The 18218-nt window shown below is 50.0% G+C and overlaps 1 protein-coding gene across 9 annotated transcripts in view; it reads right to left on the bottom strand.

Moving 5' to 3' along the window:
* Positions 1-99: 99 nt before the first annotated feature.
* Positions 100-18218, bottom strand: part of SGSM3 (small G protein signaling modulator 3) — a 30704-nt gene continuing 12585 nt past the window's right edge. For 7 of the 9 annotated variants that reach the window (XM_056341952.1, XM_056341956.1, XM_056341953.1 and 4 more), the window contains 19 exons: positions 17605-17671; positions 16002-16207; positions 15741-15848; positions 14647-14790; positions 14066-14261; positions 13717-13862; positions 12541-12768; positions 11536-11590; positions 7798-7925; positions 7345-7500; positions 6729-6783; positions 6231-6280; positions 4752-4904; positions 4590-4660; positions 4162-4210; positions 3782-3867; positions 3316-3438; positions 1699-1759; positions 100-1316 (listed from right to left, as the gene is read on the bottom strand). In XM_056341952.1, the coding sequence (XP_056197927.1) occupies positions 1233-1316; positions 1699-1759; positions 3316-3438; positions 3782-3867; positions 4162-4210; positions 4590-4660; positions 4752-4904; positions 6231-6280; positions 6729-6783; positions 7345-7500; positions 7798-7925; positions 11536-11590; positions 12541-12768; positions 13717-13862; positions 14066-14261; positions 14647-14790; positions 15741-15848; positions 16002-16207; positions 17605-17671 (2166 nt within the window). In that variant the 3' untranslated portion in view covers positions 100-1232. The other 2 variants (XM_056341959.1, XM_056341960.1) reach the window with 2 other exon arrangements.

Genomic DNA, 18218 nt, shown 5'->3' on the forward strand with positions numbered 1-18218 from the left:
TTCTGTGATTCTATGCTATGGGGTCATAATTATCAAATAGCAGAAATGAGGAATTAAATCTAGTCCTGGTCCTGTCAAAAAACAGCCAAAGCCCAGCACTCTCTCAAGATGCAGTTTATTTACAAACCCACCAAATAAAGGAAAGTAAGAATCTAGTGTCATTCCATGAGTATTGTGCTCACAGACAAGTGCTTTCAGTAGAAAGTCACAGACTCCATATCCAGAGCCACCACCACAAAGCAGCAATTCACTCCCGACCTGCGTCCCCGCTGCCACCGCAGGGCGAGGAGGACGAGTTTGTCTCCCTGAGCCAGCTCCAACCTGAACCTCATCCTGAGCTACAACGGTGCCAAAATATACACATTCCTGGAGTTAATTTACAGCTTTTTGGTTAACAGTAGAAATCATCTAGAGACTAAAATGACAGCATGAAACACTCTTGTTTGGGGGAGAGGTGGTTTTTGTCTGCTCCCAGAGGAGACAAGGCCCATCCCCCAAGGCTGTTACAGCAGGAACAGGCCGGTGCAGTCAAAACCCCACACACAGTGACAGGGAGGCGGGATAAGGCTGATGCCGGTTTCCCCCTTCTCAGCCTTGGTTCCAGCTCTGACAAACTTATCCAAGTGCTTCAGGATTTGCCATCCCCCTCCCTGCAGAGGCGAGCCCTTGGCTGGCACAGGGGCATGTGCTACTCCTGCTCCTGTACAGCCACGAGTCTCTCACCAGCCCAATTCCACGTGCAACCGCAGTGCCACCGGCCACCAGCACCACCTCTCACGAGTCAAAGCCACCCCACAAGGGCCGTCTCTTCCCCACAGCTACAGCAGCAGACACGCTCACACAGCCATGCAGCTGCTGGCCCATGGGGCTGCACACGAGGGGCTCTGGGCCAGGCTGCTCCCCCAGGCACCGCGGGGGAGGCAGGGCTGAGGCAAGCAGAAGATGGTAGTGACAGAGATGGGGAAGGCTGGGAGGGGGCACTTGTTTTTTGTGGCCAGAACACACTTGTCCCTTTGCAGCATCACCCTTGACCATCACTTCCCTCTGGTCTGCAGCTCGGCCTCTCGGCGCTGCTGCCATCTGTCCCAGGTGGCCTGGAAGTCCCCCAAGGGGGATTTTGTCACAGATACAAGTGGGTGGGGTGGGGGAAGGCAGGAGGTGAGACATGATGGGGGTAGGGGTGAGGAGTGTGCGCCATTGAGAAGGTTCCCCAGGATGGGGTGGGGTGGGGGTCACCCATCTATGTCCCAGCTGAAGAGATGGTGCTTCACGAGCATGTCCTGCACACCTTCCTTCAGTGGCTTCTTCTCTTTCTCCTGCAGGACAACACAGGGACCCGGGTCAGTGCGCCGCACCCAGGAAAGGGGAGGCTGTGTCTGCGCGCAGAGCCCCAGCACACTGAGGTCTCCAGCACCCAGACAGAGCAGCCTCTGTGCTTCCCACCTCCGCGCAGCTGACACAGGGAGAGGCCCTGCGGTTTGGAGAGCACCAGGGAAGTGAGGGGCCGAGGCTGGCAGCACCCTCTGTCAGCAGGGCCACACAGCTCCCGTGCACCCTGCCCTGGCTGGGAAAGCAGCCCCAGCCTCTGGTGCTGGCTCAAGAGGAGGCAGAGGATGGGCTGGAGCATAAAGCCGGGCAAGGGAGGTGGTAAGCAAAGCCCCTGCCTGAGGGAGAGAATGAGAGATGCCACCAACTCACCTCCCTTTTTATTGGCAGCTCCCAGTCCTGAGAGAGGCTGAAAGCAAATTTGCAGAGGACTCTGCAACAGAAGAGAGTGACGGTAACTTACACACCCCCCACACACACCCAGATCCCACTCACAGCCTGTGCCCACAGCTGCTGCCCCCAGGCACACAATTGCACTGGCTCCTCAGCCTCGGCTTGCCCTGGCATGCCACGAAGCTTACAAGGATGAAATTCCTTGTTTAATGGTGTGAAAAGGGCAGCACCAGCCATTTATGCTGTTTCCCTCTCCCCTTTGGGCTTCACATCCTGCCAGGCCCAGGCTGGAAAGAGATGCTTGAAGACGGAACTCCAGTGCAACCCCTACGGAGCCTGGTCAGCAGCACAGGGAGGCACGGGCATCCCCAGGCTCTGCTAGACCCAGGACACACGAGGCTGAGGACTGCACGCAGCTGACCATGGGGAACTGCAGGTTCCTCTCTAGAAAGCAGATCCCTGCCAGTAGCACCTCGGAGTTTCTGCACCTCCCCTCTCTCTCTCCCTGGAGCGAGAGAAGTGTCCTGACCCCCACGCACAAGTGCCCCATGGGGAAGGCACGTGGGGCTCCCTTGCTGGACCCAGCTCCAAGCAGGGGCTGCAGGCACAGCCTCAAGCCTGTCCCTAGGACAGGGATGCAGAGCTCAGACTTCCTGGCAAGAAATTCATCAGTCCTTCAGGCTCAGGGCAAGGTCCTGCCGCAGCGGGGGAGCTGTTGCCCCCCACAGGAAGCTGGCTGGGAGAAATACGGCACAAGCCTCTGCTTGTGCTCCAGACTTGGGCCCGGCCATGAACCAGTCCCACGTGGTCCTTCAGCTCTGCTGAACTACCAGTGCCCCCATGCTGCAGGAAAGCAGCCGTGGGACACCACAGCAGAGGTGGAGGGGACTCCCTCCCACTCAGCAGCAGCGGAACAGGACACCTCGAGGTGTGCGTACACAGGCCTGCTCCTGGCTGCAGATGCTCTCGCTGCAGCCAAAAGCAAACGGGTGTGCGGACAAAAGCCGGATCCTGCAAGACGGTGGCAGCAGCAGCAGGGCTGGAGTGGTGGGGCTTGCTCTGAGGCTCCCTGGGACTGGACGTGGCTTTGCAGAGCGCAGGAGGGCCAGGAGAATTCAAGTGTGGATGTGCTGTGTGTGAGCTCAGGTAACCAAAGCCCCTGACGTCGCTCCCTCACTTCACCAGGAGTCAGCCAGTGACCAACTCCTTCCTGGCCTGTGACAGTCAGACTGTCTCCCTAGCACATTCCCTGCTCTCTGCTTCGACTTGTAGTAGCTGGCAGAGGACCTGGAGAGCAGGGGGTGGAAAAGGCAGTCTCTGCATCACAGTAGGTGCAGGGCTCAGCAAGAGGTTGCTGGCGGGCTGAGGCTGCCTGCTTGTCATGACAGCTCCCCAGGAGTCAAGCTCTGCTCTCGGATCAGGCAGGCACAGTGCATCGCATTAAACTGTCTAGACAGTTACTGCTGCCTCAGCACACAGAAGGAAATCTCTGCAGCGGGGATGTCTGGACAGCCCACAAGCCATAGCGAGGGCCACCTCCTGCAGAGGAGGAGGAAATCCAGTCCAGACCCTAGCGAAGCCCATGGGGACACTTACCTCAGCTCACATTTGATCTGCACCCAGCCAGGACTGCGCAGGAATGACCAAGGATGGAACCACTTCTCCACGGTCTGCAGGCTTGAGCACAGCACCTCCAGCCACAAATGCAGCACCTGCTCGCTGCAGCAATAGGGTAGAGCCACGTTAAGCAGCTGAAGCCAGGGAAAGAAGCCCCATTCCTTTGGGACAGTCTATTTTCAGCCCAAGCCTTGACCCCAGCCCTCAGTCCTGTCCCCAGTGGGAACAGAATAACCCAGTACACTTGCTACTTCTTCTAGCCAGGAGCCAGGCCGGCACAGTGAACTACAAAGCAGCAAGTCCCACTCAGTGGCTGCAGTGAGAGAAGAAAACAGACCCTGTGGACTAAGGTAGACTGAAACAACTGCTGCCCGCGAGGCCGCTCTCCCCCCTCCCAAGCTGCTTGCACCCACGATGTCAAGGGTATCAGGACTGGATGACTCACTTGAGTCCAACACAGATGAGGGAACGAAGCTTCACATCCATCTGTGCATGGGCAGCATCGTGTGTCATGTTCACACCCTGAACCGCCTGCAGGGATGGAAGATGTGGTTACTGCCTTCTCAGCTCCGCCTCAGGCTGGGCAGGGCAGCCATTTCAGCAACACAGCACCACCTGCCAGCTTCAGAGGGGCTGAGGCTTCCTGATGGCTTCACTTTCTGCCTTTCCCCAGGCATCTGCTGCCTCTGCTCCCTCCCATCAGGGAAGGTCTGGGAGACTCCTTAGCATCTCCCTAGAGAGATGGGCACCACCCTCCAGCAGCCCCCGTGGGAAACTTCCCCACATTAGGGGCTGGACCCTGGCGGGGCTGGGGACAGCACTCACCCGGTAAAGCAGCTCCTCTGGAGTGAGAACTTTGCCGTCTTCATCAAGCCTGCAGAGATGACAGCAGAGACCCAGCTAGCTCCGCAGCCACCCTGGGCGCATGTAGACCTTTCCCTCTCCATACCCCACCAGCCCTCTGGCTACTGCTGAGCCCACAGGTGATCCTGCAGCCATGAGAGAGCAAGATACAGACTCAGAAGCAAAACACAGGAGCCCAGGGAAGGGGACAAGTGTACTGCGCTCCAAGTGACAAAGTGGCTCCACTGCCAGCCCCGAGTCAACACAGGCACAGCGGCCAGCTGCCACCACACGCACAAGAGGATGGGGCAGACCACGACCCTTCCCAAGGTGGAGAGCAGCAGCAGTTTGACGAGCGCACAGGAACAGGGCACAGACCCAGCTGCCTGGTGTGACTAACGTGGCCTTACCTGTAGGTCTTGCAGAGCACAAGGCGAGAGTACACAGAGTCGAAGTCCCGTTCCACCTCCCGGCTTGCAGCCTAGGCGAGCAGGTGGACAGTCAGTACGCTCCGCCCCACAGCCCCCTCACCCCAGCAACACAGCTCCACAACAGGAACGGAGACACCTCACCTCTTCAATGAACAGCCAGGGATGGCAGGGGCCCCCCAGCAGAGATGGCTTCTTCAATCCATGTTCAAATATGGACTTCAAGGCTGGACAGAGCGTCCCTCGTACCAGGTCTGTCACCCCTTCTGTGACTGAGTCATCTCCAGCGATGGAGTACTGAGGAACATGAAGAGCCAGCTCTCAGCATACTGGTGAGGGGGGAGAGCATGGAGGCAGTTCAACCCCCTACAGCTTCTCTGCACAGACCTGTTCCACTCCCAGGTGCCCACCAGCTCCCCTTCCCTTAACGCCTTACGCCCTTGCTAGCTCATGCATAAGGCACCACGTTCTGTGTTACTCCCCGGGAATTTGGTGAGACACCAGGACCTTTGGGCCTAGGTGGTGCCCAGGAGACCACACAGGTGACCCCCGCACCATCCTAGCAGCGTTCAGCATGCAGGAACTGTTGTTTGTGGTTTGGTGTGAAGCTGACTGAGCTAATGTAAGGAGAGGGACTTGCACTTGCAGGGTCTCTGAGGCTCTGTAAGCTGCTAAAAGTCACGACAAATGGATATAGAGAGGAATTCCCAGGTCGGGGGTACACCACTTCAGGGTATCACCCTGACATGCTGTTAGCATGAAGTATATTCCAAAATTAGGGTAAGTGGGATCCTCTCTAATTCCACAGTTGGGAGGAGAACTGCTCAGCAGTACAGGATGTGTTTGTAGCGTTTGTACACAGAGAGGTGATCTGCATCTAAGGAACCAGCCCCGAGAAGGGGGTGAGGAAGCAAGTGAGATCTCAATAGTGACATCTCTCTAGGGGCTTCCCCTGGGGGTCTCAGGTCAGCCTTTGAGTCCTTCTTCACTCTCCAAATGCCGAGGAAGAGAGAGGGAACAGAATCTTCTCCATGTCCCCTGCAAATTGATTAGGCCAACAGCTAATGATGTCTGCCTCCTGCTGCCCCAGCCTTGGGGCCATATCGAGGTATCTTCTCTATATAGGTGGCATCTCGCCAGGGACAGTTGCAAAAGGAACTGAGACAGAATGCCCCCTTGGGCACAGCTGTATGGGGAGAATTCCACTGTGGCAAAGCATGAGCAGGATCCACAGGCACAGCCTCAAAGGAGGAAGAAAGTACAGGCAATGGGGAGCCGGCAGGAACACTGCCCACAGGATCCTCCTGCATACCTGCCTGCTGCTTTCTCAGCTTTCCTGAAGTCCATCTTTAGGGTCCTTGCAAGCCCAGGTATCACACCCAGCCTACCCCCCTGCAGCCCTCTGGGGCCCTCTTCTCCACTTGGTCAGCGTGAGGAAGTTGAGCAAACACGCTTAGGAAGATAAGCTGCCCGATCAATCACTAAGCACTCCACAGCCAGAGACAGCAAACAGACCAAAGGAGGGAAATATATGGCTCTCTTCAAATACATTTTTTCAGCTATGACATAACTCTTTGTTGTTGTTGTTGTGGTGGTGTGTGGTGGTTTGGTTTCTCTTATTACCTCCTTACTCCGCTCATCCAAGATCTCCACAAATTTTGCAGGAAACCAACCTACAAAGAGTGGACAAGGAGGTGAGCCTGATATAGACACTGAGAAGCCCCTACACAGACAAGACCAGAGCCCAGTGGAAGCTGAGAAGAGATCAGAGTTCATAGGGTCCAACCCCAAGGGAGGAAGCAAGCAGCCTCAAAATCACAAGAATTAAGGCAACTGCAAGAGGAAGCCAATTACAGGACACTGCCCACAAGCAGCAGAGATGACATGCACCCAAACCACCCTGTGCCAGGAGGATGGAGCCTAAACTTGCTGTTTGCAAGAAGTAACCAGATAGCTGCATGATTGCTCTCATACCCTGCTTTAACATTTCCATTGTTCTTGGCAGATGCTCTGAGTAACCAGCAGAGCCTTTGCTGCAAATGTGCCAAAGCAGCCACCGTGGATGAACAGATGCTCTGCATCTGGCCCCACTCTCCCCAGTGCAACCCATCCCGCTCTCACCTCTCAGTCCATTCAGCTCTCCCACCCAACAGTGCTCGTCCTTCTGGGAAATGATCTGAAAAACAGGGAGTGGAAAACACCGGTTGAAGAGAATGCAGTGGCAGGAGGGCTACAGCTGCACAGCTATGTGGGCACAACGAGGAGCTGCTTTCTTCTCAACCAATTTTTTTTTGCCATTTTGCCAATGTTCTCTTTCTCACATGGCCCAGAGCCTCCAAGGGAAAAAGGCTACTGCAAACACTGTACTACCCGTTCTCCTCAATTTCAGAGGGGACACCCACAGCTCAAATGCAAATGGATGCTTTTACAGTCTTACCACAGCTTGGTGTTAAAACAGGACCAAGGCTGGACCAAATCAATCTTTTGCTCAGCTGCATGGCAACCAGGAAAGGGACTCTGTAGCTGCATTGAGAATGACCCACAAGACAACACTCACAGGAACACACTGCCTCACCCCCAGGTAGTGCCCGGAAACACCAGCTGCTTCCCTTGGACTCCTAACTGGGCTCTGAGCTTATCTCCTTCCTTCTTTCCCCGCAGAAGAGGCAGTGCAGCATCCCATACAAGCTGGGTCTGCACGGTCTTGCCCTGGTCCCTGTCTCACAGCCTGACGCACCGTAATGATGTCATTCTTGCGGAAGCCCAGCTCATCATCATCATGGCGCTCAAAGTCCAGTAGTGCCTTGGCTCGCCGTCGTCGGTTACGGGAACAGGCCACATAGTTCTCATGGTCTCGCTGGTGGCTCTCCATGCTGTAGTCTGGAGTCAGATCCTAGCATGCATGTGGATGAAGAGCAAAGAGGAATGAAAAGCAATAGATGACTCCAAGCTGATCAGACAAATCTTGCATGCCCTTGCTCCCAAACCTTTTCCTGCTCCTAGCCTGCAGACAACCTCCCAGCACAGCCCTCCTCCACCAGGGATGGGTCGAGCAACCCTCCAGTTGTTACACCTCGCATGTTCTTTAAGCCCACGTTCCAGGAGCATTTGAACAGCCCTGTCCTGTGGCAGATACTCAGCCCTCATGCCTGGAGCACACAGCAGCGCAGATCCAGCTGTTCCCACTCACAATGCTGCAGTTCTTGGGATCCACACACTGGAAGTGTCGTGCCACCTGGAGAATGGCCTCACGCAGGTCAGCCACCAGCTCTGTCTGCTTGATGTTCTTGGCTTTCAGTGCCTCCAGATCGTCATCCCCTGGGGAGCACACACAGCCAGAGGGAAGGCAAGAGAAGGAAAACAAGTATAAGGTATTTATTTTTTGTTAACATTAGAAATCATTGATTCTGCAGAAATAAAAAAGCCTGGCATTAGAAGTGCCCACACTATGGCAAGTACTTACTGCTAATCTATTCAATAATATAAGTAGCTAATAGCAATTTGACTGCCTCATATTTTAAGGACAGTTTCGAACCACATATGAAACTGGAAGTTGTCTTCTTTGCTATGTCTGGGCAACTCAGTATACCAAGGTGCCGTGTACTACTTTAGAGAAGTGTCTATCAGTATATAGTCAGCTGAATGGTGGGACACGCAACTAGGGAGCTTTCAAAAATTCTCTTTAATTGAAATTCTCTTGAAACTGAAACAGTTTTTTGGTTGAACTACTTCTGATTTTTGCATAGCTCACAGGCTGAGTGTATTCTATATCGAGTCTTGAAAAAATTCTGAAAAACCAAGACAGCCTACTTTCCTCTGTCAGTCTAGAAGTCAGAGCCACAAGAGAAAAGCCATCACCTAGGCAAGACCTCGACCTCCCTAAGAGCCAGATTTCAAAGGTTTTGGGTGTATAGGAATGGTCATAGGTACAAAGTAAAAGTTAGCAAAGCATCTTTCAACTGTCACTAATTCCACAGGAGTTCTGACAGCCTGTCTCTATTAACTTATGCAGAGAGATACCTAACAGGATAGATTCTTTAGACAGTTAAATGTATTTGAATGCCTTAAAAACTGGGTACATGATGTTAGAGAACATTGAACCATTTGGTTCTTTTTCTAAAAAATTTCAGTTTGTTTTAAATTGAAAGTATACTTTCATACATCTATTTTTGCTCTCTCTGTAATGGTAGCTCGATTAACAAAATCAACATTAAAACCAATGTATTTGTCACTGAACTCCAATTTTTATACAAACACAGCTTTTATACAAGACCCAAATAAACCACTGGCTAGCACACTAGTACTTCGCTTATCTTCTAACAGCATTACAGAAACCAGTATGAATAAAGCATGGCCTGAGCTATACAGCCGCTGCAACAGCCAGGTACACATGAAACTTCTGCTTATTGAAAAGTGATTAGCAATATATTTTAATCATAAGTGATCCTAATTAAAAAGACCAAAACCTTAAGAACATAAATAGAAGCACAAAATTAGATTTTAAATTATTTTTAGAGTTGTTTTCTATTTGCTAAATTAAATTATTAGACAATTAGGCACAGGGAGCTTAAGAGAAAACTGAACTTTGCTTCTGGACTAGAAAAATTGTAGGGCATACTTACTCCCAGTCCAAGCAATGAAAATTAACAAAACCTCCTCCTCAGTGGCCAGAGGTAGGAAACAGAGCATGTAAGGAGTCTCACTACAGATTCAGAGATACAAAGATTGTAAGTAGATCAGTGATCACGCAGATGGTGGGGATTCCCAGAAAATTCATGTTGCTAAAACAGAATGTGACTAAAGAACAAACTACTCAACCACAGCCACGCTCAGTGGGCTGCCCCCATTTACATAGATCACTGACTCTTTCTGTCACCATTCAGTCCCTTCTGGACAGAATACTGTGCTCCTCCATCTGTACTCAGATCAGTCCCACCAAAACACAAGCAGGAGATACGGGAAGTAAGTTCCACACCCTCCTACCTTAGAATACAACCATACAGAGGCAAGTAACTGGGGTTTCCACCAGATTCACCTCGCTGCACCCAACACGCCTGCACGTATGCTTCCAAAACAGGAAACCAGCGCAGGATCGACCACAGGTGAGGAGGCTCTGTTCTGAGCCTGCAAAGACCGACTAGCTGCGCAGCTATGCAGAGGAGGACTACCTCTCCTGCATTTCCTTGTTGCAGTGCCCAGCCAACCGGAAAAGGGCAACATGCACATCTTGTTCTCTGCCAAACTGTCTTTCACTGTTTCTTCTTTCAATTTCTTCATTAGAAATCTGGTCCAACTCCTTGAATTTCAGCTAGAAGCAGCCCTGGCTGACCTGATCTAGCACGAGCAAGAGTCTGCCTTTGAGCAGGAGAGGCTGGACTACAGACATCTAGAGGTCTCTTCCAAACAGTGCCCTTGCAATTCTATGACTCCTGTCCAAGCCACTACTAAATCTGCACTCACTCTAAGGAAGAATTAAGTTCTGGGTAAATTCTTATTCCCACCCAGATGAGGGCTATGTACCAGCTGTACTCAGCAACTACTACAGGCAACAGACTTCACACATGAGGTCGATTGACAGTTCCCAGTTTAACATGGATTTATCATATCCAAGCTTTCCTTCCCCTCACTTGGGTTGAAGTTTTTCCATTCTGGTCATCTGCTGCAAGATGACAACTTCTCTATTTTAATCAACATTTTAAATACTAAGAAAAATATTAGGTAAAAAACATGACAGTCACTGTACACTCACTAAAATGAGCAAACACTATCAATCATCTCAGTTCTACTTATTAATACATTCTGAAGCTTGAACTTTATCATTTTGTGTGAGTATAACTCACTATACACCTTCGTAAAACTAATCAACTTGGTCAAAGAGACTATTTGAGACACAAGAAAGATGCATTTTGCAGCTAAGTTCCCTGCTGGTCCAGTCTGTATTGATTTTATGGTAGTATTACATACATGAGGTCTGAGTCTAGATTGCACAAGTAACCTTCCTGCCACTTCTTCGCTTCTGCATGCTTGACTTTACAGTTTCACTGATCTTCTACCATAACTTTTATAGGTAATGCTATATGTGCTTGTAGCAAGCCTGTGAACGTATCAGCTTCCAGGTGAACATCAGGAAAGCTCTTCTCTGAAAAGACCAGTAAAACCCCGCTTTAGATTTATTCAGGCTGCTTCAACCACAACAGAAACACTATTTGAACCCTGTAAATTCAGTATGTTGTCTTCCTCCGGAAAAACAATTTCTGTGGTGAGATGTGGCAACTTCAAGAAAGCTAACCAGTTGCAAGGAAGGTGATGACAGTGAGGCTTACAACAGAAAGGGCTATCATGGAGTCAAAGTAGCAAGTTACTGTTAAACCCACGCGAAGCTTATTCTGGCCGTGAGCTTTCCGAACATACTCTGGATTAGCTTGTAAGTGAGGAAAATTAAGGCTCAAAAGTGTTCACAACATTGAACTCAGAGTAAGTAAGAGGGAACATCAGTGATGTTTGCATTTATAAATTTTCATGGGTGACACCTGGATCATCCTGTCCTGTTTCAGATCATCAGAGATGCTCCTGAACTGAGCAGAGTAAGATCAGGAGAGTACAACATCCAGCCTGTGGACTGCAGACAGTCTGCCAGAAAATGCATTTGACCTGTCATTCAGTGCAAGAAGGACATTACAGCTGGGCTGAGCTGCAGCTCACCGTTGGTCACCATTCAGGGACTAGCCACCTAACCTAAATTTACTTTCTGAGCTCAGACTACTTCAGCAAGCAAGAAGAAAACTGCACTTTTCCCCTGTCATCCTTCAGTTCTGGCTCTGTTCTCCCTTCTTCCTCTGTCCCAGTGCTTCCCTGCTTTGCTCACTCCCCTCCTTCCTAGGCTGCTATATCCATCACCACCACCTGAAAGGCACAGGATTGTCCTTACCGAAAAGCAGAGAGGTGATGCCAGATTTCCTGCGCTGAGTCCTGCGTCGCACAATCTGAGGGAGAGGAAAGAGAGGGAACGAAGTGCACACATTAGGACAGATTTCAGAAATGAAATAAAGCAACCCTCCACACTGGTCAACTCTGGGCAAGGGATCCTGACAGCTACCACTGGAAGGGGCGAGTGAACTGTCAGTTTTAGACAGGGGCTGTCCTAGTTCTAACGCAATGAATCAGCTCTACTGCTTGATCTGCTCCATGTGCAACAGGTTATTTATAGCTCAGTTATTACGAAAGCATAATTGAAATTCAAGACTCAACCATGATTCGAGTGAATAATTTTAGTTCTAATTCTGCTTGTTGCCAAAAGCAGTTCCACATGCAATTATATATAAATTTCTAAGTGGATGCCTATTACATTTTAGAATAGCAGGAGTGTCTTGTGATTAGCACACAGACGAGCATCAAGAATACATCTTCCACACAGGCCTGGCAAACAGGAGCTACTACAGCTGCAACAGCAGACTGCACTCCAAGATCTAACAAAGGTGCATTTTTTATTCAGCTTCTCAAAGGCTGCTGCTCTTTTCTGACTTTACCTTCCAGAGTTATTTTAGTGTACCAGTTTCTTAGGAACTGGGCTTAATCCATTACTATTCTGCTGTGTGCTCCAACCTGATTCTGCCAAAAGCATATGTTGTTTCTTTTAGTTTCCTTAATGAAATGCATCAGATTTCATCATAACTCTCATTAATGGTAATTACAATCAACGTCAACATCCCTTTCACCTGGGCATTTATCAGCCAGGACAGATCTGGCAGCATTTCATTCGTACAGACCTTCCTCCAACTTCCCAATACTTTTCCTCCACTGGACGACAGTTATCATGGAGCCAAAATCCTCCCAGGGAGGAAGGCCTCCTGCTCACAAACAGCAGTTGGGAGGGGATACATAAGGGAACGGTAACAATGGAGCAGCAGAGGCGAATGGAACCCTGTGCACTCACTTTGGATAAATTGTTGACAGTGGTGCTGGAGTTGAGCAGCTGCCCTTGGTCAGCAATGAGGTAGGCCAAGTGTTTGCGACGCTGGGTTTCCACCGCCACATCTGTCAGCGAGCCAGCCACACGCATGGCCTCCTGCAGCAACACATCCGCATCTTCAATCTGACTTGGGATGTCTGAAAGCGTGTTGAAGATTGAGGCAGAGTTCTCAGACTGGATTAGCTCATCCTCCTGCAACAACAGTCATTTTGCCACACAGAACAGTGAGCATGACAGCTATGCTTTGGGGGCTGCTAGATGCAATTTTACATTCAGTGTACAGCCTGGGCAGGCACAACTACACAATTCCATAAAAAACTTCGGCAGAAAAAGTCCAAGCTAACTTTGGGTGGGGAACAGCATCTTTTACTGCTCTGCCGCACTGAGACCGCCCCCCAGAATTCTAGCTGGTGTATTTTTGAATTACAGCATTCATTGTTGAAATGGAATCAAATCACCAAGGAAAGACAAAACCAAAGCTATTCTGCACCCACCACTAGAACTGGCACAGCAGGAATCTTGCTGGGGATAAAAGAATGGAAGCTGCTCAGTCTCACACGCTATAGAGTGCCAGCCACGTCAAGCTGTGCTCTACCTTCCTGTTACTCCCAGCAGGCTCACCCTTGCCCTTCATGCAGTAAGCTGAAGCACAAAATTATTTTTCACATAAAAAGGGAAAGATCAAACGGTTAAATGTAAGCCATCCAAATCAAATGTAGTCAGGACAACACAAATCTCTGAGTGTTCAACAGTGCCATCAAAAGCTTCCTAGATGATCACAGACATTGGTTTTATATCTCTGCTCAGACTCTGCAAAACCAAGAGGCATCTTGGTTTAGGTAAGACGGACACCTCAATTTGGGATCTAGACTGAGCAGAGGGGGGCAGCTGATTTAATTAAAGAGTTTAACTACGAGGGAACAAATGAGGTACACAGGGGAAAAGGCAATAGCATTCCCCGATTTCTGTGAAGTGCCTTGGAAGTTTTTCACAGCCTCCAGTCCTGAAGGCAGCAGGAAGCTGTCTTCCCTAACACACTCCCAAACCACATACAGAAAGTGGATACAAAACCTTCTTGTCCCTAAAATTCAGAAGTGAACACCAAAGTACTACAGAGGAAGAAGAGGAGGTGGGAACTACCTTCATGCTGAGCATGCCCAAAGTGAGCTGGAACAGTACCAGAGAGCCCTGGTAGAAGAAAAGGTCCCAAATACGCAGCAGCAGCTTGATGTGGACAACACTAGCAAAAGAGGTGAGGAACCAGTGCAAGGTGATCAAGGAGAGCTCTGTGAATAAAGACATGGAAAAGAAACACAACAGAAGTTAGCCAGCCAGTGAAGTTGGACTCCTAAGTGCTGTCCTCCCAGCTTAAAGATGACCATGCATTGCCTCTAGGGCCCTGCTGCTCTCCCTTTATGACACAAGAACAAAAATTTGTCTGCACGTCCCCCTGGCAAGAAAAGTTATGGTTTCTAGGGCACATTTTTACCAATGTCATGCTCCTGCAGCAGCTTGTCCAGGCGGGGCAAGTACTGCACAATAAGCTGTCGCAGGACACGCTGGTCTGTCTGCACACCCATCAGAGTGGTGCTGAAGTAGGAGGCAGGAACCAGTTCCTCGATGATAGCGCACATCATCCAGAAGGCATCTTCCTCCTCTAAGAAGAGCAGCAGAGAGGCAGCCACCTAGGATTTTTAAGAAAGAAGACCTGCAAGTCCTGAAAGGACCAGAACTCTCGCCCCACTTCTTCTTGTGGACATATGGACCAATATCTAGGTGACCAACATCTTCCTTCCTCTGCAGCAGTTCTCCTGCAGCCTCACTGAAGGGATTTCTCCGCAGTGTAATGCCTGCCCCTCCCCAACAGACAGACTGAATTCTTCCAAATCTTTGGAGGCATGGTACTATCCTGCTCTCCCTTCCCTAGGAAAGATATTCTACATGGAAGGGATTTCCCTTCAGCTCATCTGGAAGCCATAACATCTGGCAGCACTGTCTCAAATCATTTGCCCCAGCAGTGACCCCAGAAAAAATGATCCCTACCACAAAGACACTCTGAAAGAAGGTTACCATGCCAGTGCCCTGGCAATATCCAATCTCTGGGTAGAGCCAGGCAAGTCCCCGTAGTATCCTCCGTAGCCGTGGCACCCCGATACTGTTCACGTTGGAGAAGCAGGCATTGCTGGGCATTGTGCGTAGCAAGTCCTTTTCAATCTGCCAGACAGCCATAAACAAGGACAGAGTCAGCTTGCAGCATCTGAACAACGGCCTTCTGCTGTCTGCACTTCCCCATGGCCCCTTGCTTCAGAGAACTCTGCTTTCCCACACCCATCCGTAAGTCCTTAAGCACCAAGGAAGGCGGCCCTGTCCAGATACCTGGGATCAGTTTAACGGCTTTCACTGACGTGGGAAAATGCCCGTGCAGACACTGAATTGATGACTCCCAAGAAATACTTGTCTAAACTCAGTCACTAGTTTCACTGCTGAGAATAGTAAGCATACTAGTTGGGAATTTCATCTGCTTGGATTTCGAGCAAGGCTTCCCAACAAACCTATTCCAGAGAGAAACCAACAACCTGGCCACATCTGTGACAGGGGACTTGGGGGTGAACAGCCCACAGATCTCCCTCGGGCAGTGTTGTTCCTCCTTCCAACCCTTTTGTACCTAGCTTCTTGGTGAGAGGTGTGCATGTGCAGAGCTCAGTTTCTTTTGCCTTTGCCTCCTCCCACAAAATGAGAGGTCAAAGGAAGAGGGCAAACACTCTCTAACAGTCTTGTCGGTGTTCAGAGACTTTGTGCTTGGGGGAACAAAGACAGTCCCTGGAAGCAGCTGCCACTACCTCAACAGAGGTGCACCTGTCAGCCTTTCACCCTTCACTTCTCTCAGTGACTATCAGGATGTTTGCTGAAATGCAACTGCAGCACTGTTTTCTAGCCTGCAGGTAGCATGGCCCAGACCCCCTTCATGCTGTTCTAAGAAGGAGGGGAGGCACACAGCTGCTATTCCAACAAAACAAAAGAGAAATATGCCCGACAGGCTTAAGCTTCAGCAGGATTTAACCACATATGTCCTCTCAACCAGACACTCTTTCCTTCTCACACAGAAAATCTTGCCCTTCTCCGCACTCCTTTGTGCCCAGTCAGCACCATGCAGTATCTCCTACCTGTTTGGCTGCAATAGTTTCATCGTTAGAGCTGTTTTTCACAATATCCCGATATGACATCTCTGAATTCCTCTTCTTCTGCAAGGCTCCTGACAGGCGCATCCACAGCTGGGGGAGCAGGGTGAACAGAGACAGGAAGAGTCACTAAGACAGCCACAGAAAGCCATAATCTGACACGCTCTCAACCAAGAGCAAGCAGTTTTGCTCCACTGTCTCTTACTCCAGGCAGGTGAGCCTGCCCAGAACAGGCAACACTCTCACCTGTGGCCTCATGCTATGTGGGATGCCGGCTAGCACCAGGGAGCGCAGCTTGTCCGAATGCGGTAGGGTGACCTCAATTTTGTCCCAGGTGAGGTCACCCACGTCATGGTTGTGGGTGAATTCCAGATGAGCCTGCCACTTGAGCCTCTGCTGTGGCTCCTCTGTCAGTGGAGGACGATGTCTGCTGGAGTTTGGCTCAGCACTGTCTGCCTCAGCAAAGGGAAGGGAAAGAAATGGAGACAAATAAGAGGGAACGAACATAGGGCAGGGTGCGGAGTAAGATGGCCATCTGAAGAAAGCACATTAAAAACATTCACATCCTCCAGCCAGAGCATGGAAAAGCAAAGCTTGGTTTCTAATTGTCTTCTCCATGCACCAAATTTTATGGTCGTAAGCAAAAGGCACTGGAGCCTTGAGAACTAAGAAGCTGTCAGCAGGCTTCTAGTCTCTACCTACTCAGGATTTAGAGCAGAGCGTGGCTGGAATTAAACAAGACCCTGGCAGCAGTCATCCTGCTGGGTTTTGTAAGGATCTGTAAATCAGGCTGACAAAAGCATAGTGAGCCTCCGAGGTGGCAAGCAGAAGCTATATTCTCATGCAAGTAATGAGGTGCGAAATGTTAACTTTGGGGATATTTCACCACCAAAAAAGCTTTAAAAAGGACACTTCCAAATTCTCAATGAGAGAGCATCTTATCCTGAGGCTGGCTTCTAAAATAGACGCTTTAGCACAAGTACAGGTTTGACGTAAGGCACCCTGTCCTTCATCACGTAACACATCCCAACAATGCAGTCTAAATCTTCTGCTGATTTTATAATGCACAAGTCTATCAAATGTTCTGGCTTAAGAAAATTGCTGTGTCCTGTTCTCATCTCCGGGTAATTGCTTCAAAGAGGATCCTCTATGACTCAAGGTGCCTCAGGGTACACACGCAAACAACTTCTGCCCTTGCACTGTATGGCCTGAGCCCTGGAAACATCCTCTCATAAAGCAATACCTACATCCTGCACGCCTTTCTCTTCCTCTTTGCAAAGGCAGACAGTTGTAGTTCAATGCCCAGCTGCAATAGCTCTCCACATCTCCTTCTGTTTGGTCGCCTGCCTCTGTATCTTGCAGAAAAACTAGGATAGGGGCTCTGCCCCTTCAGTTCATCCTACGCTTTGCCAAGCTGCAGGGATGGGTAGAACACATACTGCTGCCGCTCACCTCGGCCGTGACTTTTTCAACAGACAGCACATGTCACTGTGCCAGCTATCAGCGCTTACTGAACACAACAGACCCCGCTGCGAACTGGGAAGGTTGCCCTTCCCCAGCATACAGCTGCTAAGGGAAATAATAACTTGCTCTTAACTTTTCTCTCTTACCCATGGCACAAGCATAAGGGGATGGAAATGATTCTGCTACTAATCTATGCTCCAGACTCCCATGAGGCCAGCACGTCTAATACACTGGATTACAATGGTAGGATACAGAAAGATGACAACAGGTGGGTAGATGAGATCTAGCACAGAATGACTGCAAAAATCACCCTGCCGTACTCGAAAGCATTGGAAGGGCTGGGCACAGGACACAATGGAAGGGGGAGGGATAGGTCTGGCTTTACCTTCCTTATCAACTCGGAAACCAAATTCATCATAGTGGAACTCTGGCTGCTCGATGCAATCTTCTTTCTGGGAGATGTGAGGAAGGAAAACACACACTTTCACCAATTTAGCACTAAAAACTGAACAGAGATGTGGATATTGCCCCACGCCACCTCTATCCACACTGTGCCTTCTACACAACTAGACTCCTTGCCCTTTTGCTTTCAATGACTCCCACCACAATTCCCAGCTGAGGAGGTGTTGCATGCCGTTCCCGTTTTGACTTCATGGGAGTTGTGAAGCTCTGCCTTCACATCCTTTTTCCAGCAGGGCTTGAGCCCAACATCATACCAAGACAGAATTTCGCACCTGGAGGGACACACAGCCCTCCTCATGGACTGAAGAACTGGCCCACACACCAGCTAAAGTGGTCTCTACTGTCCGCATCTCTAACACACAGCAGTCTTCTGTTACCTCTGCACACACACTGCAAATTCAGCTCCCTGCATTGCTCCATCTCCTGTCTGTTGCTTTCAGATTTTCTCTGAAAGCAGCAGACAAACCTGGGATTTTCACCTGTGAAGCAAGCCCAAATTACAGGTGAAAGGAAATTAAGGTCCATGACCCAAACCTC

Source organism: Falco biarmicus, chromosome 5 (genome assembly GCF_023638135.1).
Source record: "Falco biarmicus isolate bFalBia1 chromosome 5, bFalBia1.pri, whole genome shotgun sequence".
NCBI classification, from domain to species: Eukaryota; Metazoa; Chordata; class Aves; order Falconiformes; family Falconidae; genus Falco; species Falco biarmicus.